The 26,309-nt window shown below is 38.4% G+C and overlaps 1 protein-coding gene and 1 long non-coding RNA gene across 6 annotated transcripts in view; one reads left to right on the top strand and one right to left on the bottom strand.

Moving 5' to 3' along the window:
* Positions 1-26,309, bottom strand: part of PHACTR1 (phosphatase and actin regulator 1) — a 558,131-nt gene that overhangs the window by 510,131 nt on the left and 21,691 nt on the right. For all 5 annotated transcript variants that reach the window (XM_035710672.2, XM_025444328.3, XM_025444326.3 and 2 more), the window contains one exon: positions 3,995-4,141. In XM_035710672.2, coding sequence (XP_035566565.1) covers positions 3,995-4,141 — 147 coding nt within the window. The remainder of the gene's footprint in view (positions 1-3,994; positions 4,142-26,309) is intronic.
* Positions 3,753-26,285, top strand: LOC112658239 (uncharacterized). Its single transcript, XR_003135623.3, has 3 exons — positions 3,753-3,851; positions 7,955-8,135; positions 23,068-26,285. It is a non-coding gene; the product is annotated as an uncharacterized LOC112658239 (long non-coding RNA).

Here is a 26,309-nt window from a genome sequence, read left to right as displayed (position 1 = left end):
GAAAGAGTGGAGAAGACCAGTAGAAGTCAGGAACAGTTACCCTTGAGTGAATCAGAAACTAAAACAGATCTTGATCTCCCAAAGAAGATAGGTATTCTGTGGTTGACCATGCTATTAACTTAAAATCTACTCCACATAAAAGCAATTCTGAAATGTCAACAAAAGTTAAACTTCCTTATGATTAGAGAAGTACTTACTGTTCTCAATTGTGGCCCAATATTGGTTTTGGGTTTTAAAAATCCTAAATCATCAGGGTGACTAGTCCTCCTTCTTCTGACATTCCTCTAAGAAATTTCTGATGAGCTTAAATCTTCTATTTACCATAATACCTCTATTCACCTCAGTGTGTAATTACAGAGAACTTTTCAGTTTCAGCATGTATCAAATATGTATATATCAAATACTCTTCTATATACTCTCAATATAAAGATAAATAAAACACACTAGCCTATAGGAAAACATCTGCCAGATAAGCATTCACTGCATTGAATGCAGTGAATGAATGACCTCATAAGGCAGGATAAGTTCTCACAAGCTAAATGTCAGTGATGTTCATTATCAAGTGAGAACACAATTAGAAACACTTGCTACTAATAGTGTGAATACATTCTTCTGTTACACGATGTCCTTATAACACATTTTAATTTCTCAGGAAAAAAGAAACCTCTTTCAATGTTTTAAATGAGGTCTGATGTGTCTAGGTAAGTTTCAGCAAATACATTGGCTTAATTTTCTGCAGCATTTATACTACCTCCAGTAAACAATCATTATCAATATTAGCATAATACACTAAGTGCTGAATAGAAGTTAAAAACCCATAAAAGGGGCTCTTTTTGAAAAATGGAAATCATGGTTCAGAAAACTTCTGTTCTATACACTGTCAGTTTAGGCTGAAACTTGAAATTTGCATCTTCATAAACTGATGTTAAGACCCACATTTTGGTGCTATTCTTTGATTGACTTGGGACTGTAGGTGGAGGAGTATATCCTTCACTCAAGCTGTGGAGTTATTTCTGAAATGATATTAAGTGCCCTCAGGGACAGGATGTAGTTGAAAGGATGCTTAAGTATTTAATTAGTATTCAAAATGCCCTGTCCACTTTATCTGGCAACTCTATAGATTAGTTTAAGGGTGTTGGTACCCAAAATGACTTTGTGATATCCAAATAAAATGAATATATGTATATTTAGTTCATGAAGCATTACTAAACCTCTAAAATATGTAATAAGTGGGTGTGGGAAAGCAAAAATTAAACATAAATAGTTTAAACCAATAAAAATTTTCTCTGGAAAGAATAAACAATAAGTGACTATTTGAGGGGTAGAAGAGGAGTGAGAATAAAGGGCAGATGAAAGCTTCCTTGCTTAATTGTTTATAAATTGTTGTTAAGAGACAAAATTCTCTCTATGCCCAAATTATGTAATTTATTAGAAGTGTGCAGACTCCTCTGCTCAGTAACACTGATAACGACACTAATAGTTTAATTACAACTTGCTGCTCAAGGAGATAAACAAGGCTGTTTGCTTTTTAAACCAGGGGTTACAATTACTTTTAAACGTGGGGGAAAGGCACATCTGCGAGTAGATCTTACTACGTCAGGAAAGCAACCAGAAACCAGCTGGAAAATAAACAAAGCGCCAGGAGTGAGCAGCCTGCGCAAAATTAGAGCAGAACTGCCTGACTTGAGCAGTGGAGCAGTGGGCGTGAGGGTAGTAAACAGGCTGTAAATGTAGGTGGGCAGGGATAGAAAAGTTTTCGGTGCCTAGATCTTCTGCATTTTCCCTGGGACTCCATCACTGGGAGGGACAGGGGACCCCTCCCTCGAGTGTCTTGCTTACAGTTACGTCTTTGTCACACAGCTCTTCGCTTCAGCACCACAAGCAGAGGACAGCTCCCCTAACTGCAGAACAGAGCCCATTGCGACTGCACACCAGCCCCCCCCTTCTTTCCAACATCCTCTGGATGGCATTTCTCTTTCTTGCTGGTGTCTTTTCTTGCTATCAGAGGGATTCTAAGGGACATACAGAAGGCACGTGGAGCCCACTGGGCTTGTATTTCCAGATTAAAGGGAAACAAGTCTTGACTGAAAAGTCCAATCTTTTAATTGGCCTCCAGAGTAATTCAACCAGAATAAAAGATTGCAAGTCACTGAGTTTAATCTGGTGGCAAATGCTCAACCTCACTCAGTAGTGGCTGAAACTTGAAGCTTCCTTTAGTGTTTTATTTTATTGTTTTGTTGTAAAAGTAAAACAAGGTTAAACAACCTTTACTAACTGCCACTCTAGCCCTTTTTCTCCTGTGTTAAGCCAAAGACACCAAGGAATATACCAGAGTTTGGTAGCAAAGAGGTCAGTGGTACAATTTCTAATATCGCTCCGTGAGAAAACAATCTCAGTCATAAAAAAAAAAAGAAAGAAAAAAAAAACCCCTCTTCTCAGTACTTTTGAAGACTCCTCACATCCACATCCTGAATCTGGAACATACCAGTGAAGGATTAACAGTTCCAAAATGAGACCACAGGCTACTACAGCATGCCACAAAAATGGCAAAAGCTTCCCCCAATAAAGAAGTCATTTCCCCAGCCCTAAATCCAAAGGAAAACATTTTAGGAGTGATGAGGAACATATGATTAAAACCCCAATCACCAACACAGGAAAATAACACTCTAAGGAACTTGGCTACTTTGGTACTTTCAGTTGCCATTCTTTCAGTCATGAAGAGAAGGTTACTTAGCCACTACATCTTCTTTCTCTCATCAGAGTTTTCTCCTTTGTCCAAACTTCTCAACAGTGTATACAATACTTATCATTTAAAGGTTCTCTTTGCCCCAACACGGGCACACACATACTTTGATTCAGTTCCATTTCCAAGGATTTAGTTTGCTAAAGAGAGAGCTATTATCTGGTTTTCAAACCTATTTTGAGGGAAAGTCTTCCCCCTTTTTGCACTGGAATTGCTAGAATGCTGAGGGACTCTAGAAAAGAAGAGGCACAAACTGGGGCGGATGCTTAGGAGGCATTCAGAAAAGGCAGCACTATGAAGGTAGTGGGGAATAACTTCCTTCCAGTGATGGTGATCATCTGCCAGTAACACAGGGTGAGGTCCGCCTGTGAATCTGGAGCAGTAGCAGCAGTGAGGACAGTGAGGACAGCAGACACAGGGTACCTCTTATCAGGTACCCTGAGAGATCTCAACCCAAGCAATTTGACTCTCTGAGTCTCTCACTCCTTTCTATTGCCTCTTCCTTTCTTCCCTCCCTCCCTCCCTCCTTCACCTCAGTTGTCCTTTCCACTTAATGCCTTCTGGGCCACTTTGGGCACCAGGACTAGTGACAGTCAAATCACCTAACATGTATCCTATAGACCATGTTATCATTATCATCATCATCCCTGGGGTTGCTCTCCAACAGCTCAGTGAAAGGATAAGGTCCTGTCCCCGCTGTCAACCCCACACCCTCTCCCCAGCCAACACCGCAGCACTGGTGTCAACCCACCAGAAATCACCGGTCTGAATGTCACCAACAAGTTCCACCCTCTAGTAACCCCGCCAGCAAACCTCAGCAGCAGAGCCTAGCCAGACCCTCCGCCCACAGCCGGTGCCCTGGCAGCCCGACCCAGCTCTTGGTGATCCCTAAGATCATTGTTACCACCGACAACACTTTCCTCTCCGCGTGGAGGGGGAAAGCCCGCGTGTGTGAGTCCTGGGCCGATGTAGGGCTCCACGCACTCCCCTCCCCCACCTCCGCAACACGCGCGCGCACACACCCCGCACACACACACACATCACAGCACACACCCCTCCGAACACCGGCGACACAAAGAGCGAGTGAGCGAGCCCGGCGCCCGGCTGGGTAGGAAGGGGGGCGGGCGGGAGGGAGGGCCCTGCCAGGAGGGGGGCACCCGAGGGGGGAGGGGGCTGAGCCAGCCGGCCAGGAGGCAAGGGGGGCCAGGACGCGGGGTGGGGGCGAGAGCCCGGCGACAGGCTCGTCCTTACCTGCCCCGAGGTTGAAGGAGATCCTGGCTTCGGCGAGGTACGGCGTGTCGCTCTTGGAGCGGACTCTCCTGATGGGCCGCCGGTCTATATCATCCTCCGAAGATGCCGCCATTAACGTGGGAGGCAGGAGCAGGGTCGCCCGGCGAGCTGAGAGGGAGAAGGAGATGCAGAGAGAGGGAGAGAGGCGGAAAAGGGGAGGAGGGGAAAGGAAGAGGCTCACACACGGGGAGGGGGAGGGGGAGGGGGAGGGGAGAGGAAGGGAAGGGGACGGGGAGGGAGGGGGGAAAAGAGGGGGCAAAGGAGAAAAAAGAGGGAGAGAGAGAGAGAAAGGGAGCAAAGGAGAGAAAAGGGTGAAGGGAGAGAAAGAAAAGCCGTTAAGGATTGGTGGACTGGAGCACAGATGAGGCTATCCCTGCCTTGCGCCAGGGCTCCCCTAACTCCTCTTGCAGCCACGGGGCCAATGGGTCAGTGTTCCCGACTGACACCCCGCCTCCTGCCCGCAGCCCCAGTTTTCAGCTGTTGGCACAGATAGGCCGATGCGTAAGGGAAGACTCCGAAGCAAAGGTGCCCCGTCAGCACTGTGCCCTCTCCCGCCAAACGCACTTACTCGGCTCCTCAAGTGCACACTTGGGTCTCCTTAACCCACAGGGTTCCCTAAGACTGAGGATGCCTGGCCAGATGGACCAACTTCAGCTGGCTTTGTGAGGGGTTATTATTGCTGGAGTGCAAGCCCCCCCCCCCTCCCCGGTGGTCACAGGGGAGGGCGCTGCACCCAGGGTACCCCTAGGCTCCCTCTTTCCCAACCCTGAGCTCAAATAAAGATGCCAGCGGATCTGCAAACTTCAGAAGCTCTCTTACCAGTCCCCTTGACCCTAGAGGTGGAGGGTCGAGGAAAGATATAGGCAAGTTTGGAAGCAGTTGGGCCATAGAGTTTTCAGAGTTGATACTTTGAATGTAGACTCCGAGTACTCACAGAGAACTTCTAGGATGTGTTTATGCCTACATAAATACCCATTCATTTTAACCTTTAAGTTTTTTCTTTATTTCGTGGCTTTAGGGGACACACAACGGTCTTTGCACTGGACCTGTAGTCTCTATAACCCTGTACCACTGAGGTGAAGATCAAGAGCACTTCACATTTCTTTGAATGTTTGCACTGCAATTTTCCCACATTACACAGCACAGAAGGAAGTAGAAAGGTTTCTGGAGTGTGAATCAGAATGGTTTGATGCTCCTACTGAATCTATTGATGGGCTAACCTCTTTTATGTTTGTCTTTCTACGGCCTCAGTCACTTGGTCTTTTTTGTGGCTTGATGTTGCCACTCTTCTTTCTAATAAGAGCTCACCTGGAGTACACAGATAAATGTTGCCTTGATTCCCTCCCTGCTACAAAGGAAATCTCAGTGTCAAGTCAGACCCTTCCATCTCAGAGGAAGAAGTGCTGCCCCAGCTCTGCAAGACTCCCCTCTGCACTTCTGCTGTCAGTTCGGAACTCTTGCACCCTAGAGTCTTCAGTCTCTCCACACTGGTCTTTTACTCTACACATAGCTGGTAACGCTTCATCTTAGGAAAAATATACCTGCCCTAGGCCTCACTGCTTCCTCAATCTCTACCATACTATTTCCTTCTCATTCTGCTTGTGCTTCCCTTGGAACTCTTGCTACACAGGGTCCATGTCTTCACCCTCAATCTCACCTTTCATCCCCACCACTGGTTTCCATCCCTACCACCCAAACTTATGTTAAAGTTCATCATATTCTTTTAACAGTTAAATCCATTTCTTTCTTGTCTGCTCTGAAGTGCACAATAAACTGTTCTTGAAGTAGTCTCCTCCTTTGGCTTTCTGTACTAGATTCCTCCCAAATCATTCAATTTCTAATTGTTTGCCAATTATCTGCACAGTTAATTTGAAATTGCCTATCCTGGCATGCAAAGCCCTTCACAACCTGACTTTAACATGTTTTTCCAAACTCATCCCCCATTATTTGCTTCCAGTCTGCTCAGATTTGTCCCAGTCTGGCTCACTTCTGCATCTGCACCTTTGCTTATGTCACACACCACAAATTTCTTCCCTATAAACTTTTCATGTTCTCTCTCAGGAATGTCAGATAACTAGCCCACTAGTCTATGGCATGAACCTAGCACATAGTAAATACTCAATAGATATTTTTTAATAAAAGAAGGGAGAAGAGGAAGCGAGGGAGGGAGGAAGGAAGGGGAGAAAAAGTAATGAGTAGTAAAGAGTGAATTATGAACCAAACCCACGTCTGCCTGATTTTAAATCCTGTGTCCTTAACCAGTATATTGATTTGCTAAGTATATATTTGGTTGACTAGCCACACTTAAAATTCACTTTTCTATGACACTTGCCTCATGATTGTGTCCAGTTTATCTCTGTTAAATATAGATTAAAAATGGATGTCTCCTCTCCCAGGAGACACAACAGGAGTATTTGGTTCATCAAATGAACCATGAAGGTTAATGTTTTTAAATGGCTACTCAGGCAGCAAACCAATATTATGATTGTAACATTTAGGTTCAGGTTCTTAAGGAAATGCAAAAGTAAGGAAATAAAGTCCAACAATTCTGAATACTGTAAAAACTCTACTCTCTTTGAATTAAGCCAGTGACACTTGACTGTTCAAAAATCTTTGAGATTCTCCATCTCTTGTATTTTCATTCATTATCCATGTCTTAAAAAGAAAAAAAAACAATATAGACATTTGAAAAAACAGCTAGCCTTAGCTTTCTTTGTGTTTCTTTGATTTTAGATTTAATGGTTCTTGATAGAGAGAAGTACCTCTTTGGATTTCTATATCTTCTTCCTTCAGCATTTTAGAAGATCAAGAACTTAACATTGCTACCACTTTAGGTGTACTTCTCTTTACAAGAGTCTAAATGTACTTTCATACAATTTCATTAAATTTTTAATGAAATTAAAAATACTATTTTAATAATAAAATTAAAGATTTTATATTTTATAAGTAAAAACATAAAATTATAAAAATATAAAATTAAAAATTTTATTATTAAAATAATTCTAGATAGATATACTTTTGATGAAAATGACATAAAAATACTACACTGATCTACATGTTCTTGAATTATTTTATTGTATTTTTATTTCTATTATCTTCCATTTTTTGACTTCCGTAATTTAACTGTTTTCTTTGTCTCATTTAGTTTTTCCCATTCTTTTTTTCACTTTGCCTCCTTTCTCACATCTTTTCTTACAACTTGCTGACAAAATTGATTCCATTTCCTGTAGCTCTCTCTTATCCTATATGAAGGACTCACTTTTGTTTCCACATTCCTTATTCTCTGGGATTCCTTTCATACACGTGATCTCTTATCATAAACTATGTGAATGACATCAAGCAAGAAACTCTGAAGTGGAATCTGGGACGCTGGGTGCATCCCACTACCTCACCAAGTAACACTGTGCAAGTCACTCACTCTACCAGGTTGGATCTCTGTCACTTCAGCTACAAAAATGCCAGGGTCAGCTAACGCGATCTTAAGGCCCTGCCTAGCTATAATACTCTGTATTTGCAGCTATTTTTCTCTCTCTTCTTCCTTCCATAAATATCCAAGGCATATTTTGTCTCTTAATCTAAGAAAATACATTGTGCCTTTGATTTGTAACTAGCCATATTTAGGAAACCACATGGTCTCTATTTCTCTCTAGTGATTTCCTATTATTTAAGTTTATTTTCTACAACTTTGTATCCTTTAGAATCTGTTTTTTTCCTCATACTGTTTCCATCATGTAGCAAGACCCATATGATTGTTTGTGTACATGCATGTGTGGGTGTGGATATGTATATAGAAAGAACTGAATTCAACTGTGATCTCAACAACTTTTGAATATACTTTTTTAAAAAGATTGTTTCTTTTTGAATAGGACTGCTGACTCAGGCATGTTGATGCTATTAAAAAGATTTTTTTCTTTTCTAAAGCCAGTCAACTTTTTAATACTGAAGACCCTGCATGTTGTATCCAGAACTAGAGACAGAGAAAGAAAGGCAGCACAAGAGGGTGATCAGAAAAATAACATTGCTAGCATGGAAGAAGTGAAGGTGGGAAGAGAAGGAAGAAAGAGGAGAGCAATATTCCATCTTAATCAAGAAAATTCTTCAGGTGAGTGAAGCTTTAAAAGTATTACTCAAAATGTGTTTCTAGGGTACCCCTACATTGATATTGCTTAGAATACTTGTTAAAATGTAGATTTTTGAGGCCCTCAACCTGAACCTACTGAATTTTGAGGGGATGAGACCTGAGTACCTAGATTTCCAAACTTCGTCCATTCTCAGCACTTGTATTCAACATTATACTGGAAGTCTTGGTCAATGCAGTGACTTTTAAGTTAAAGAAAAGAAAGATAATTAGAAAGATATAATGATTGTAAAACAAGAATAAAATTGTGATGAGTCATGTATGTTATGAGAGTATACATATAGAATCCATAAAAATCCAAACTATTAGAAATAATAAATGAATTTGACATCACTGATATGATAGCAGTAAAAAATATCAATTTTGTTTCAATATACCGAAAAAAATAGAAAGTATAATTTATAAAAAACCATTTACAATAGTATCAAAACCACCAAATACCTATGAATAAACCCCACAAAAGATGAGCAGGACCGCTATATGAAAAACTACAGAACACTCCTGAAAGAAATTAAAAAGATCTAAATAAATGAGGAGTGGGATGAGTAACCCATTCTCATGTTCATGGATTAAAAGACACACTATGTAAAGGCATCAGTATCTTCAAATTGATCTATAGATTAAATGAAATTCCAAACTTTTTTTTTCCAAACTTTTTTTAATTGGCTAATTGATTCTAAAATTTGTGTGAAAATGCAAAGGGATAAGAGTAGCCTTATCATGACAAATAATAAGAAAATAACTGGAGATTTAAATGTAGGATATAGAGGATACCAAGACTTATTATAAAGGTATAGAATTTGAAAACAAAGTAAGATAATTAGACAAATGGAAGAGAACAGAGAATTTAAAAATAAACCCATATATAAACAGTGACCTGATTATGACAAGAGGTCCACTGCAGTATTGTGAGGGAAAGATGGACTTTTCAATAAATAGTGCTTGATCACTTGGATATTCATATGGTGGAAAACAAACTTTGGTCCCTATTTCACACCACCCACAAATTCAATTCCAAGTGGATCATGGACCTAATAGTGAATGGTAAACAATAAAGTCTCTAGAATAAAATTTTTTCCTAGAAGTATATTTTAAGGCCTAGACTCTTAAATAGGACATGAAAAGTACTAACAATAGAAGAATAAACAGGCATATTGATGCTATTAAAATTAAGAACTTTTGTTCATCACAAGATACAATTAAAAAATGCAACATACCAAAATATATGGGATGCAGATGAAACAGTGCTGATAGCGGAATTTATGCATTAAATGTCCATATGAGAGAAGAGGAAATTCTCAAATCAATAATCCTACCTCAAGAACTTAGAAAAAGAAGAGGAAAATAAATCTAAAGTGAGTAGAAGAAAGGAACTAATAAGATAAGATCAGAAGTCAGTGCAATTGAGAACATGGAAACAATAAAAAAGCAAATGAAACAAAAAGCTCATTCTTCAAAAAAAAATCAATAAAATTGATTAACTTCTAGCAAGCATAACAAAGATAAAAATTGGAGAGCATACAATTACCAATATCAGAAATCAAACATCAGTAATCACTATAGATCCTATATCTATTAAAAGAATAATAAGAGAATACTACAAACATGTTTATGTTCATATATTCAAACATGTTTATGCTCATATAAGTTCAACAACTTAGTACAAATAAACTACATGTAGTGTTCTTAAAGAAAAGACAGGGCACCTGACTAGCTCAGTCAATGGCTCTGAGCATGCTACTTTTGATCCTGGGATCTTGAGATTTTGAGTTTAAGCCCACTTTGAGCATGGAGATTACTCTAAAAATAAAATCTTAGGAAATGGGTGGGAAAAAATACAGAGGGTGACAAAACATGAGAGACTCCTAACTCTGGGAAACGAACAAGGGGTAGTGGAAGGGGAAGTGGGCGGGGAGGCGGGGGTGACTAGGTGATGGGCACTGAGGAGGGCACTTGACAGGATGAGTACTGGGTGTTATACTATATGTTGGCAAACCGAACTTCAATAAAATATATATACATAAAAATAAAATAAAATAAAATCTTAGGGGTGCCTGAGTGATTCAGTCAGTTAAGCTTCTGCCTTTGGATTGGGTCATGATCCCAGGGTCCTAGAATGGAGCCCCTCTGAAGCTGCATCAGGCTCCATGTTCTGCAGGGAGTTGGCTTTGTATGCTTCTCTCTCTGCTCTCTCCCTCATGCTTGTGCTTTCTTTCTCAAATAAATAAATAAAATATTTTTAAAAATAAAAGAAAATCGTAAAAGAATAAAGACAGTGGCAAGGCAAGCCACAGATTGGGAAAAGATATTCTAAGTTTTGTATATGACAAAGGATTTGTAACCAGAATAAATAAAGAACCTCTAAGACAATAATGAAAAGACAGGCAATACAACTCAATATTTTTAAAATGGACAAAAGAACAAGCACTTCATACACAAGACAATCCAAATGTACAGTAAGATGCTTAAAATCATTACTTAAAAGTAAATTAAAATAAAAAACCTAATGACATATCATTACACACCCATCAATCTGGCTAAAACTTAAAAGTCATTCAATGCCAAGTATTGGTGACGATGTAGAAGAATTGGGGCTCTTGTGAAAGCTAGTGAGAATGTAAACTTGTAAAACCACTCTGGACACCTATTTACACACAGAGTATACATAAATATAGATAAACACACAAACACCCTATGACATGGACACGGATGTCCATACCAGATGTATTTATAACATCCCCAAACTGGAAACAACCTAAATAACCATTAAAAGCAAAATGTAGGGCAGCCCGGGTGGCTCAGCAGTTTAGCACTGCCTTCAGGCCAGGGCGTGATCCTGGAGACCCAGGATCGAGTCCCATGTCAGGCTCCCTGCACAGGGCCTGCTTCTCCCTCTGCCTGTGTCTCTACCTCTCTTTCCCTCTGTGTGTCTCTCATGAATAAATAAATAAAAATCTTTTAAAAAATTAAAAAAAATAAAAGCAAAATGTACAAAAATGATAATAATATTTAAATTACAGTGTCATACTTCATAGAAATGAAAAAGAACAAACTATCACTACAAACAAGATAGATGAATCTCATAAACAGAATGTTAAACAGATGAAGCCAGACCTATATATTATATGAATATGTATATATTCCATTTATGTGAGGTTCAAGAAAAATAAATAAAGCTAATACACTTTGATAGGAGGTTAATTAGAAAGATAATGTCTTGGAAGATGTGACAAAGGAACCTTTCTATATCTTGACTTGAGTGATGATTATACCTTTTAGAAAAAGTGATTGCTTTTGTAAAAGTTCATTAAGTCATATATTTTATATTTGTGTACATCACTATACATATATCAGTAAAAAATTAATTTTAGAAAATTTTAGAATTGTGCTTACCTTAATACAAATTTGCTAGTCACCATTTACTACATTTATTTATTTATTTATTTACTTATTTATTTATTTTATTTTATTTTAAAGATTTTATTTATTTATTCATGAGAGACACAGAGAGAGGCAGAGACACACGAAGAGGGAGAAGCAGGCTCCATTCAGGGAGCCCGACGTAGGACTCAATCCCGGGTCTCCAGGATCACGCCCTGGGCCGAAGGCAGACAGTCAACCGCTGAGCCACCCAGGGATCCCCCTACTAAACATTTAGAAATAAAATATTTACGTTATTACATAAACAAATATATCCTGGAGAATATTATGGTATGTAGAGTATTTTAGTTATTTGATACAACTATTATCAATTTAAAAACAAATGCACAAGCTCTTTTTTAAGTTCAAAAAAGCTTCCACCTTATTAATACGCACAAATAAATATGATAATCATTGCATTTAAGTACCAAATATTTACAAAACCATACTATTAATAACTATTTAATTCGATCTGATTAAATAGTTTCCTAATGAGTTGGGCCATCTTTGTGATTATCTACATTCCACTACCCAAAATTCTGTATTTTTTTTTCTGTCTTAGTATTAGTTTTAGGTTATCATCATATCTGTCTTTTATAACCATGATCTTTTAAATGTTCTATTCCCAGCATTCTGTGCTGCATTAAAAACAACAAATAACTAGATTGGAAATGCATATAAAGAAAAATGGAAGAATAAGAATAGTCTTATTATGCCAGAAACAAGGCAGTGTTCCTCCAAATTAAGGGGCATGTCACAAAAACATAGGAGGCAACTTGAAGGGGGTTGCATTGGCCAAATCTGGAACAATTTGAACAAAACAAAAAATAATAATAATTAAGTCCACTAATAAATGATAAATTGTTAATAATGGGCATTCATGAGTCCTAATAATAAATAGATGAGTGGATAAAACTGGTAGTAATTGGATAAATGACTAGATAAAGAGATACAGGAAAGGGGAGGTCTCTTGTTTCCAAAAGAATGCAGAGAGGTGACACTTCAATTCAGAAGGAGTGCAGGACCTAGAAAATCATCATCATTTTGCAGCCATTGTAATAAAGATCAAGCAAGGAAAAAAAAAAAAAGATCAAATAAAGATCCATAATAGATGCTAAGTCTAGGAGGAAACTTTGATGATAATATTTTCATGATCATAAAACTTCTCCCACGGATTCATTAGTTTCAAGGGAGAAATTAGAAAACACATTGACTGGACAATCAAAATTACCATGCCATGGAGGGACAAATGGATATTGAGTGCCTCCAGATGTGATACCTAGAGAACATGACCTTACTCTTGGAGTGTTCCATCCTAGAATGAGTAACCTGACTAGAACAATGAGGAAATGTCAGACAACTTCAAAAGTAGGAAGTGTTTATTTAAAAAGGAGAAGGAGAACTGTGTTTCTTTTTCTTCTTTTTTTTTTAAAGCCAATGTTTTAAAAGACAAGGCTTAAGGCTTTGAAAATTTCCAGGTAAAAGGAGATAAAAGATATTTGACTCTAGACTGACTCTGTACTGAAGCCAGAACTTAGACTGAACTGACTCTGGACTAGATCCTGTCTTGCAGGGAAAGAGTGCTATAAAGGACATTCTGGGATCAGCTGAGAAAATTGAAATTCAAAGAAAGCATTAAAGTATAAGTGTTAAAGAGTTGAAAGATTTGAAAACTATAAAACACTGGTGAAAGAAATTGAAGAGGACACAAAGAAGTGAAAAACATTCCAAGCTCACAGATTGGGAGAAAACAAATATTGTTATAATGTCTATACTACCCAAAACAATCTGCACATTCAATGAAATCCCTATCAAAATACCAATAGCATTTTTCACAGAGCCAGAACAAACAATTCTGCAATTTGTATGGAACCACAAAAGACCCTAAATAACCAAAGCAACCTTAAAAAAAGAAAAGCAGGGATCCCTGGGTGGCGCAGCGGTTTGGCGCCTGCCTTTGGCCCAGGGCCCGATCCTGGAGACCCGGGATCGAATCCCACATTGGGCTCCCGGTGCATGGAGCCTGCTTCTCCCTCTGCCTATGTCTCTGCCTGTGTCTCTGCCTCTCTCTCTCTCTCTGTGACTATCATAAATAAATTTAAAAAAAAAATTAAAAAAAAAAAAAAAGAAAAGCAAAACTGGAGGCATCAAGTCCAGACCTCAAATATGTAGAGATCAACACGATATGGCACTGGAACAAACATAGGCATAGATTAATAGAAGAGAATAGGAAACCCAGAAAAGGACCCACAACTATATGGCTAATTAATCTTTGACAAAGCAGGAAAGACTGTCCAATGGGAAAGACAATCTCTAACAAATAATGTTGGGAAAACTGGACAGCAGCATGCAAAAGAATGAAACTGGACCACTTCTTTACACCGTAGACAAAAATAAATTCAAAATGGACAAAAGACCCAAATGTGAGCCAGGAAACTGTAAAAATCCCAGAGGATTACACAAGAAGTACCCTCTTTGACATTGGCCATGGCAACTTCTTTTTAGATATGTCTCCTAAGGCAAGGGAAACAAAAGCAAAAATAAATGATTGGGACTGCATCAAAATGAAAAGCATCTGTACAGTGAAGGAAACAACAAAACTAAAAGACAACCTATGGAATGGTGGAAGATACTTGCAAATGATGTATCTGATAAAGGGTTAGTATCCCAAAACATATAAGGAAGTTAAAAACTCAACACCCCAAAAATGGTTGACCCCATTAAAAATGGACAGAAGACATGAAGAGAGATTTTTCTAAAGACTTACGCATGACCAACACATGAAAAGATGCTCAATATCACTCATCATCAAAGCTACAATGAGACATTACCTCACATCTGTCAAAATGGATAAAACCAACAACACAAGAAACAACAGGTGTTGGGATCCCTGGGTGGCGCAGCGGTTTGGCGCCTGCCTTTGGCCCGGGGCGCAATCCTGGAGACCCGGGATCGAATCCCACATCGGGCTCCCGGTGCATGGAGCCTGCTTCTCCCTCTGTCTGTGTCTCTGCCTCTCTGTCTCTCTCTGTGTGACTATCATGAATAAATAAATAAAATCTTTTTTTTTTTAATTTTTTTTTTAATTTTATTTATGATAGTCACAGAGAGAGAGAGAGAGCGCGGCAGAGACACAGGCAGAGGGAGAAGCAGGCTCCATGCACCGGGAGCCCGATGTGGGATTCGATCCCGGGTCTCCAGGACCGCGCCCCGGGCCAAAGGCAGGCGCCAAACCGCTGCGCCACCCAGGGATCCCAATAAATAAAATCTTAAAAAAAAAAAAAACAACAGGTGCTGATGAGGATGCAGAGAAAGGGGAGTCCTCTTGCACTGTTGGTGGGAATGCAAACTGGTGCAGCCATTCTGGAGAACAGTATGGAGGTTCCTCAAAAAGTTAAAAATAGAACCGCCCTACCATCGAGCAATTGCATTATTAGGTATTTACTCAAAGAATTTAAAAATACTAATTCAAAAGGATACATGCACCCTGATGCTTACAGCAGCATTATCTGTAATAGCCAAATTATGGAAATAGCCCAATTGTTCATCAGCTGATGAATGCAAAGAGGATGTATATATTTATACAATGGAATATTATTCAGCCATAAAAAGAATGAAATCTTGCCACTTGCAATGATGTGGATGGAACTAGAGGGTATGATGCTAAGTGAAATAAATTAGTCAGAGGAAGACAAATACCATAGGAGGTCACTCATATGTGGAACTTAAGAAACAAAACAAATAAGCAAAGGGAAAAAAAGAGAGGCAAACCAAGAAAGAGACTCTTAACTATAGAGAACAAATTGAGCATTACCATAAGGGAAGTGGCTAGGGGCATGAGTTAAATAGATGATGGGGATTAAGGAGTGCACTTGTTGTGATGAGCACGAGGTGTTGTATGGAAGTGTTTAATTACTATATTATACACCTGAAACTAATATTACACTGAATATTAGCTGTTACTACACTGTTATACACTGTTAACTAGCTAGAATTTGAATAAAAACATGTAAAGTATCAATGTTAAATGTACTGCAGTTGACAGCTGTGCTGTGGTTATGAAAAAGGCTATCCTATTCCTATTCTTAGGAAATACATAGTAAAGTATTAGGGATAAAGGGCCATGATGATTTAGGAAAAAAATATGTATGTACAGATATACACACAAAAATCAAACACACACACAACTGCATGTATATATTCTCTCTCCTGCCCTCTCTCAGTATAAACATACACTTTTACACTTCTCTCTGGACAAAGCAATCAATTGATCAATTGGTTGCTTGACAGAGGCAAGAGAGCAAATGCTAAGCAAATGGGGCAAAATATTATCAATAGGTGAATCTGAGTAAAGGTAAGTATTCTTTGTACTATTTTATTTTTGCAACTTTTCTGTAGGTTTTTTTCTAATGAAAATTAGAAGGAACTAGTAAACACATGTTTCTATTTAGGAAAGTTTCCAAGGACTAGAGGGGATGTCCAATCCTTACTTTCAATCTTTCTAAAAAACTGTCATTGTCAGTTATTCACACAGGTGGTAGATAAATGCAGTTTTGACCTTGAGGGTAATCTATCCTGCAATTATGCTAGAGGTCTTTAATTTTTTTTTAATTAAAAATTAATTGATTGATAGAGGAGCCAAGCAGATTAAGAATCTGGGCTGTAAAGATGAAGTGTATATCGGTATTTTGCATATCTAACATGAATCAAAAATACGAGAACCTCTAAATGTCAAGGCACTTGGATGGCTTTCAGTTAGGTATGTGACTCTTGATTTTGGCTCAGGTCATGATTGCAGGGTTGTGAGATTGAGCCCTGCCTCGGACTCTGTGCTGGGCATGGAGCCTGCTTAAGATTCTTTCCCTCTCCCTCTACCCCGCCACTCTGTTCCTCTCTGTCTCCCTAACCTCTCAATAAACAAACAAACAAAACAAACAAATGAGTGTGATGTCACTAACTGCAGTAATGTTATTCAAAATCATCCGTGTAGAAAATACGAAATGTAAATAATAAGGATCTATGCTATTAACTGCAATATCAACCCTAAAAAGTTTACATTAGTAGCATATATCTTAAATAGGCTTAACAAAAATATAGTGAAAATACTTTTAAGCTTTTTATTATAACAAATTTAGTAAGTAGCTGCTGAGACATTTGTTCTTTTCTAAAAATAATTTGCTAGAAAACCCAGAATCTGTGGAATTGTTATTAGCTCACTCAGCTAAACTTGCCGTTAAATGAGCTATCCATTCTACAAAGTTCTGATATGAATTCTCTTTTTTTCTGATTAATTTTGTGGGGCCACAAAGGAGAGGAGTGGCTGCCTTGCTTTTATAATTTTTGTCTAGAGTTCCAGCTCCACAGTGTTTACTGGCCTTAATTCAGAACTTTCACACTGCACAACTTCACAGGTACACCATTCCCATCTTAGCCTATGTGGATAGAACTATAGAATTTTGAAGTCCACAGCAGTCCCCAAAGGTGGTGGCTTCCCATGGTTTCATGACAGGCATTCAAGCCAGCCCTGTTCCTATTATAATATTGGACTTGGTCTGAGTCTTCTTTTAAAGCTTTAATATCTAGCTTTCCTTGAATTAATACCTGGATAAAGATGGACACAAGGTGATTTAATAGCTACCTTAACATAGACATACTGACTTCTCCAGAGGGACAACATTTTGGTTTTTGTAAAATTGTACCTAATTTTAAAGCCACCTGAGGCTTTGAGATATATTAGCAAAATCTGTTCAAGAATAGGAGCCATGTTTTTTACTTCTTTTGAATTTTTTCTTCTCCTGTGAAAATGTGTGTGTGTTGTGATAGCCAGCCTCCAAGATGGCCTCCAATGATCCCCAACTTCTGGTATTCATACCCTTGTGTAGCCCCCTCTCATATCAAGGTTGGTCTCTGTGACCACTAGAATGAATATTCTAGAAGTGATGGTGTATCATTTCCAAAGCCAGGTCATAAGATACATTGTGGACTCTACCTTGCTTTATCTCTGGGTCTCTTGCTCTGAAAGAAGCCAGCTGCAATGTCATGGGGGAACCCAACCAAGAAACCTAGGGAGAGGCTCATGTGGCAAGGACAGAGACTCCTGAGTGACCCACCTTGGAAGCCCTAATCAAGCCTTTGGATGACTGCAGACTCTTTTGGGGGAGGGATTGTTCTGTTTTGTTTTAAATTTTAGGTTGTTACATAGAGTGCACTATTGGTTTTTGGAGTAGAATTCAGTGATTCTTCACTTAAACACAACACGCAGTGCTCATCATAGCAAGTGCCCTCCTTAATCCCCATTGCCCATCTAGTCCATCCCCCATCCACCACCCTACATCAACTCAGTTTGTTCTCTATCATTAGGAGTCTCTTAATGGCTTGTTTCCCTCTCTCCTTTTCTTCTTCTTTTTTTTAATAAAAAAAAATGAAACTAATGTATATATATATATACTGTCTTCTTTCCATTATACATTCTTCCCTGCTTTGTTGAAGATTAGTTGTCCATATAGGTGTGGGTCCATTTCTGGGTTCTCTCATCTGTTACACTGATCTATGTGTCTGTTTTTGTCCCAATACTATACTTTTTTAAAATTATTTATTCATGAGAGACAGAGAGAGAGAGAAGCAGAGACATAAGTAGAGGGAGAAACAGGCTCCCCATAAGGAACCTGATGCAGGACTCAATCCCGGCCCCCAGGATCACACCCTGAGCCGAAGGCAGATGCTCAACTGCTGAGCCACCTAGGCATCCTTTTTAAAAATACCATCCTTTTTTTAAAATACCATACTGTCTTGATGACAACAGCTTTGTAATATAGCTTGAAATCCAGAATTATGATGTCTCCAGTTTTGTTTTTCCTTTTTTCAGAATTGCTTTGGCTATTTGGGGTCTTTTGTGATTCCATATAAATTTTAGGAAAGTTTGTTCTAGTTCTAGCTGTGAAAAAGGCTGGTGGTATTTTGATGGGGATTGCATTAAATGTGTAGATTGCTTTGAGCAGGATAACATTATAACAATATTTGTTCTTCTAATCAAGGAGCATGGAGTATTTTTCCATTTCTTTGTGTTCTCTTCAATTTCTTTCATAAGTGTTTTCATATGGTTTTCAGAGTATAGATCTTTTATTTCTTTAGTTAGGTTTGTTCCTAGGCATCTTATCATTTTTGGTAATTTGGCAATTACAAATGGGATCAATTCCTTGATTTCTTTTTCAGCTGCTTTGTTATTGGTGTATAAAAGTGCAATATATTTCTGCACTTTGATTTTATATCTGGCAACTTTTCTGAATTCATATTTGAGTTCTGGCAATTTTTGGTAGAGTCTTTTGGGTTTTCTTCATAGAATATCATGTCATCTGTAAATAGTGAGAGTTTGACTTCTTTCTTGCAGATTTTGAATGTCTTCTATTTCTTTTTGTTCTCTGATTGTTGAGGCTAAGACTTCCAGTACTATGTTAAATAGTAATGGTGAGAGTGGACATCCTTGTCTTATTCCTCACTGTAGTGGAAAGCTCTCAGTTTCTCCCCAGTGAGGATGGTATTACTTGTGGGTCTTTTGTATATAGCTTTTATGATGTTGAGGTATGTTCCATTTATCCCTGTTTTATTGAGAGTTTTTATCAGGAAAAGCTGCTGTATTTTGTCAAATGCTTTTCCTGCATCTATTTACAGAATCATACAGTTCTTATCCTTTTCCTTTTTTAATATGGTGTATCATGACTGATTTGCAAATATTGAACCACCTGCACTCTAGGAATAAATGCCACTTGATCGTGCTAAATAATTCTTTTCATGTGCTGTTCAGTTCAATTTGCTAGTATTTTATTGAGAATTTTTACATCCATGTTCATCAGAGATATTGGCTTGTAATTCTCCTTTTTAGTGGAGTCTCTGTCTAGGTTTGGAATCAAAGTTACGCTGGCTTCGTAGAATAAGTTTGGAGGTTTTCCTTCCATTTCTATTTTTTGGAACAGTTTGAGAATAGATATTAACTTTTTAAATGTATGATAGTGTTCCCCTGGGAAGCCATCTGGCTCAGGACTTTTGTTTCTCTGGAGATTTTTGATTCCTGATTCAATCTCTTTGCTGGTTATGAGTCAGTTCAAATTTCCTATTTCTTCCTGTTTTGGTTTTGGTAGTTTGTAGGTTTCTAGGATTTTGTCCATTTCTTCCAGGTTGCCCAGTTTGTTAAATATAGTTTTTCATGGTATTCTCTTAATAATTGTTTGCATTTCTGTGGTGTTGATTGTGATCTCTTCTCTCTCATTTATGATTTTATCTATTTGGGTCCTTTCTCTTTTCTTTTTGATAAGTCTTGCTAGGGTTTATCAACTTTACTAATTCTTTTGAAAACCAGCCCTTAGTTTCATTAATCTATTGTTTGTATACCACTTATTTCTGCTTTAATCTTTATTATTTCCTTCCTTCTGCTGGTTTTAAGCTGTATTTGCTGTTCCTTTTCTAACTCATTTAGGTGTAAGGTTAGGTTGTGTATTTGAGACTTTTCTTGTTTCTTGAGGTAGGCCTGGAATATTGCAATATACTTCTCTCTTAGAACTGCTTTTGCTGGGCAGCCCCAGTGGCCCAGCAGTTTAGCGCTGCCTTCAACCCAGGGCGTGATCCTGGAGACCTGGGATCAAGTCCCATGTCTGGCTCTCTGCATGGAGCCTGCTTCTCCCTCTGTCTGTGTCTCTGCCTTTATCTCTCTCTCTCTCTGTGTCTCTCATGAATAAATAAATAAAATCTTAAAAAAAAAAAAAGAACTGCTTTTGCTGCATCCCCTATGTTTTGGGCTGTTGTGCTTTCATTTTAATTTGCTTCCATGTATTCCTTTTAATTCTTCTTTTATTCCTGGTTTGACTCATTCATTCTTTAGTAGGATATTCTTTAACCTCCATGCAGTTGAGGTCTTCCCAAATTATTTTCTTATGATTGACTTCAAATTTCATAGCAGTGTGGTCTGAAAATATGCATGGTATGATCTCAATCTTTTTGTATTTCTGAGGCCTGATTTGTGACCCAATATGTGATCTATTCTGGAGAAGGTTCCATGTGCACTAGAAAAGAATTATATTCTGCTGCTTTAGGATGAAATATTCTGAATATATCTGTTAAGTCTCTCTGGTCAAGTGTGTCATTCAAAGCCATTGTTTCCCTGTTGATTTTCTGTTTAGATGATCTGTCCATTGCTATAAGTGGGGTGTTAAAATCTTCTACTATTGCATTATCAATGAGGTTATGTTTGTTATTAGTTGATTTATATATTTGGGTACTCCCAAGTTGGGAGCATAAATATTTGCAGTTGTTAGATCTTCTTGATAGATAGACCCCTTAATTACAATAAAATGCCCTTCTTCATCTTTTGTTATAGTCTTTGTTTAAAAATCTAGTTTGTTTGATATAAGTATGGCTACTCTGGTTATCTTTTGATGTCCATTAGTATGATACATGATTCTCTATCCCCTCACTTTCAATCTGCAGGTGTCTTTAGGTCTCAAATGAGTGTTTTGAAGGCTGCATGTAAGTGAATCTTGTTTTTTAATCCATTCTGATACCCTATGTCTTTGGATTGGCACATTTAGTCCATTTACATTCAGAGTGATTACTGAGAGATATGAATTTAATGCTATTGTGTTACCTGTAGAGTTGATATTTCTGGTGATGATCTCTGGTTCATTCTAGTCTTTGTTGCTTTGGTCTTTATTTCTCCACTCTAAAAGTCCCACTTAAAATTTCTTGCAAGGCTGGTTTAGTGGTCACAAACTATAGTTTTTTTGTTTTGTTTTGTTTTTTGTTTTTTTTGTCTGGAAAACTCTTTAGCTTTTCTATACTGAATGATAGTCTTGCTGGATAAAGAATTCTTGGCTGTGTATCTTTCTCATTCAGCACATTGAATATTTCCTTCCACTTCTTTCTGGTCTGCCAAGTTTCCATGGACAGATTCTCTGCAAACCTGGTCTGTCTTCTCTTGTAGGTTAAGGATCTTTTTTCCCTTATTGCTTTCAGGATTCTTTCCTTGTCTGCGTATTTTGTGAATTTGACTATTATATGCCTTGGCAATGACTGGCTTTTGTTGAATGTAATGGGAGTTCTCTGTCCTTTTGGATCTTGATGTCTGTGTCTTTCTCCAGATTAGGGGGGTTTTCAGCTATAATTTCAAATAAACCTTCTGCCTCTATCTCTTTCTTCATCTTCTGGGACTCCTATGATACTAATATTATTATGTGTTATTAACTCACTGAATTCTCTAAGTCTGCCTTCATGGTTCATTACCTTTCTCTCCCTCTTCTTTTTGGCTTCATTATTTTCCATAATTTTAACTTCTATATCACTGATTTGCTCTTCTACTTGGTCTATCTTGTTTGTATGGCTTCCATTTGTGTTTCCATCTCAGTTCCAGCATTTTTAATTCCAAGCTGACTAGATTTTAGTTCTTTTATCTCTGTAGTAAGGTATTTTCTTGTGTCTTTTATGCTTTTTTCAAGCCCAGCCAGCATCCTTGTAATCATTCTTTTAAATTCTAGTTCAGACATTTTACTTAAGTCTGTATTTATTAAATCCCTGGCCATGAGTTCTACCTCATGTTCTTTCTTTTGGGGTGAATCCCTCCATCTCGTCATTTTGTCCAGAAAAGAAACGAAGAAAGAGAAAAAAAAGAATAAAAAAACCCCAAGGCCTAAGAAAACAAAACAAAAGAAAAAAAAATAAAAACAAAGCAAAAAACAGAGGAAAAACAAACCCCAAACAAGAAAAACAAAAAATAAGAAAACCCAAAAACCCCCACCAGATCCTGGGTGTGTTTCGGTCTGTTGGTTAAAAGAATTTAGATCCCAAAATAAGAAAATAAAATAAAATGAAAGTAGACCAAAAAAATTTAAAAATATGTATGAAAAGTATATATATGAATGAGAAATATAAGTATGTAATGTTAGTAATATGTATGAAAAGTATATATATATATTTTTTAAAAAATCAATACTAAACAATTTTAAAAAGGAATTGGAAAAAATAAGAAAATAAATGAAAACATAGTAAAAATAAAAGAAATAAAGAACAAAAGTACAAAGGACTCTCAAATCTACTTCCCCTAGAGCTGAAGCTTTTCGGGCTTCTATAATCCGTAAAATTGGGGTGAGTGAGTTGTTTATGCTGGTCTTCTGGGGGAGGATGCTGGTGCACAGATTCTCAGGTGGACTACTTTTCCAGTGGAAGTGCCCCTCCAGGGCACAGGGAGGCTGCGCGGCTGGCAGCTAGAAGCCGCTCCAGATTCCACTAGGTGGCACTGTTTTGCTCTCTGAAGGCTTTCAGCAGTGATGGAAGGGATGAATAAGGCATTGCCCTGCTCCCTGGCCCCCCACTCTTCAGTGAGCCCTCATAGAAAAGCAATCAATGACCTGATTTGTTTCCCCAGTTTCCATGTGAACCCTGCATTCATCCTGCCTGTGTCTGAGCCTTTTTTTTTTTTTTTTTTTAATCTCAGGTGCATGATCAAGTTTCAAAACTCCAAATTTCCGATTTGCCCTTGGCCTGCACAGAAGGATCTTGCCTCAGTTGCCCAACAACCCGGAAAAGCCGTCACACTACCACATAGCCTGTGCTCAGTTTATAGCAGAAAGCGGGCACCCGGCTCTGGGCAGCCTTTCCAGCTCCCGGCCTGGGAGCAGCACTGCACTTTGGCACCACCATCTTCCTGCCGCCCAGGGGATGCTCAGACCACCCCGTCGCTCCTGGGATCCTGCACCTCTCCACCACCTGAGCACCTTTAATCCAGGTGCATCCTCTACAGGAGAGAACTTAAAAGTTCAGATTTGCACCGGACCACTTCTAATACTTGGCGGTAGCCTCCTAATTGGCTCCCTCTCTGTTTGCTGCTTGTGCAACTCTGCTTGCCCCCAGGAACTTCCTCACCTCCTACTTTGCAAAAGGTGGTTGCTTTTCTACTTGCTGACTTGCAGTTTTGTTCTCTCAGACCTATTGATTGACTTCTTGGGTGTTCAGAATAATTTGATAGCTAACTATCTCTGCTCTGTCGAGGGAACAGGTGAGCTTAGGGTTCTAGCTCCTACTCCTCCAGCATCTTAACTCCTCCTCTATCTGGATGACTGTAGCCTTTGGCTGACTGGCCAACATCCCTCCGGACTACCACCTCAGGTTCTGAGCCAGAACCACTGAGCTAAGATACTCTCGAATTCCTCACCTATAGAAACTGTGAGATGATAAACATTAGCTATTCTAAGGCATTAAGGTTTGGGGTAATTTGATATGCAACCCTAGGCAATTATACAATACACATGGCTTCTCAGGGGACTTAGAGTATCAATCATGCACAGTTAGATGCCATCTTTGTCTACCAGAAAACCCAAATCTTAACCACTTTGATGGAACAATGAGCAGATTTTAAGACATAAGCTCAAACACAAATTAAGAAAACATTATCAAATGACAGTACAAACCTTTCCCCTGGAAAATCTTTCTTTTTCTTCTCCTCCCCATCTTTGCCTGTCTAAACTCTGCTCATCCTCTATGGCTGGAAAGTTTCTATTCCCAGCCCCAATCCAGCATACTGTGAGAATGTAGTAACTTCCTCTTTCTTTGTCTTTTTCCATTGTAATTTTCATTTTGTTTGAATATATATAAACACAATGATGTGGATATTATTTTCCTTTCAGACAATAAGAAATAAAAGTTAGCAGCACAGGCTTTGCAGTTAGCTTTCTTGAGTTTGTGCTGAAGTTCCACACTTAAAAGTTGTGGCCTCTTCACTCTAGGGAGCAAATTGAGGGTTGTTGGAGGGAAGGTGGGTGGGGGGATGGGTGAACTGGAGGATGAGCATTAAGAAGGGCAATTGAAGTAATGAGCACTGGGTATTGTATGCAACTGATGAATCATTGAATTCTACCTCTGAAACTAGTAATGCTATATATTAATTAAATTGAATTTATTTAAAAACATTTTTAAAAATAAAAGTTGTACAATTTCATGCAGATCACTTACCCTTTGTGGATCTATAAGATGGGCTTTACATATGCCAATGGTTTAGGGTTGCTATGAGGATTCAAGCATGCAATACATGTAGTTTTTGACAAAGAAAATTCCCAATAAACATTTATTATTTGAAAACTATTATTACCGGACGGCTCCAAGTAAGCCTGTCACTGCGCAATTAAACCTTGGCATAATTACTAAGCTTAATGCTTATTAGATCTTGGAAAAAAGTTAGTGAGCTCTCCAAGCTTCAGTTTCTTTATATGTAAATTAGAGATAAAATAAACTCTCACTGGGCCTTGGGAGGATAAAACATTATATAATAAATGTAAAACACCTAACACACAGCCTGACAAATGGTAGGCGGGCAACAAATGTTCATTGCTTCCTTTCCTCTCAGCTTCTTAAAGTAGATACTGTGCAGAGCGGCTGGGGGCTGGGTGCTAAATCATGCTAGATGCAGAAAAGGAAAATGTGTTTTAGGCTTTGTATGTTGAACTGAGTTGGGCATAAACTGAAATAGCTTTCTATGACTTAAATGTTGAACATGCCTGGTTCAGATCTGCAAGTCACTTTTCCAATCGTGTTGAATAGCACAGGTAATGTTAAGCCTTATTTATTTTGATTTTGTACTTTCTACATGGTTGATTTTCAATATAGTTGCTATAATTAATGACATGATGTGAAATCTGAAGGTTTTGCTATTTCTAATTCATGTTCAATGTATAAAAGGATGACATATACTTGGATATATCTTTGTGTGGCAAACTGCTGGGCTCTATCACTTACAAAGTGATCTCAGAGGTGCATACCATGGGCCTAATCCCATTTGAGCCCCATGTACAACAGCAAGATGTAGAGAGAGGGGCATCAGTCTAGGTAGTAGAGAACCAGAACTAGAACTTTCTGTTCTCTTAACTATCTAGATGTCTGATTTAGATGTCACCTCTTTCCAGAAAAGCAGGATATTGTGGGGGAAAGCAGAGTTGGAAAGACTCATCTTGGAATCATGGCTTTACCTCTTCATAGTTCTATGATCCTGCTGAGCTTTAATTTCCTATAAGCTGGAGGCAATCCTATCTAAATCAGAAGCTTGTGATTTTGACACAAGCTTGTGACTTTGACATAAACACGCATAGCTTCTGGTATATATCAGGTATTGTTTAACACGATTTGCTTTGCTTTTCTTCTCTGAGCCTCAGTTTCATCACCTGTAAAATGAGCCAATTGGATTAAGTCCCTCCTAGTTCTAATGTTCTATTATTCTAGATGTTATACTGTTAAATGAGATATTAGATCTAAGCACTTGCTCATGGTAGGTAATGAAGTGCTACCACTGGATGAAATAAAAATAAAAACATATTGTGATGGTGGAAGGGGAAAAACACAAAAATTCCTAAATGTATGTGTCTAAGAGGAAGGCCTGCCCAATATAGATTCAGAAGATATTTTATTTGCATTCTGTTGTGTCTACAGATGGCCTGATGACAGTGATCAGATCACAGGGTATTAGTCAGAGACTCTGTCTAGTAAATAATGGCAGAACAGAGCCAGGAACATCAACCCAGCTGGCAAAGTCACCCTTTCTGCAAAAATAAAGCATGGTTGACCTCTATGTCTTAGCCCAAACTGTGTCTGATTATTCCCTACATTTGTTAGAATCAACTATACCGAGATATAAAGAATTTACTTATGTTTTAAATTCAGACAGAGAAAATTAAAGGTAATAAAGCTGAG

Source organism: Canis lupus, chromosome 35 (assembly GCF_003254725.2).
Source record: "Canis lupus dingo isolate Sandy chromosome 35, ASM325472v2, whole genome shotgun sequence".
Lineage (NCBI taxonomy): Eukaryota > Metazoa > Chordata > Mammalia > Carnivora > Canidae > Canis > Canis lupus.
This window is presented reverse-complemented; position numbering and strand designations above follow the sequence as displayed.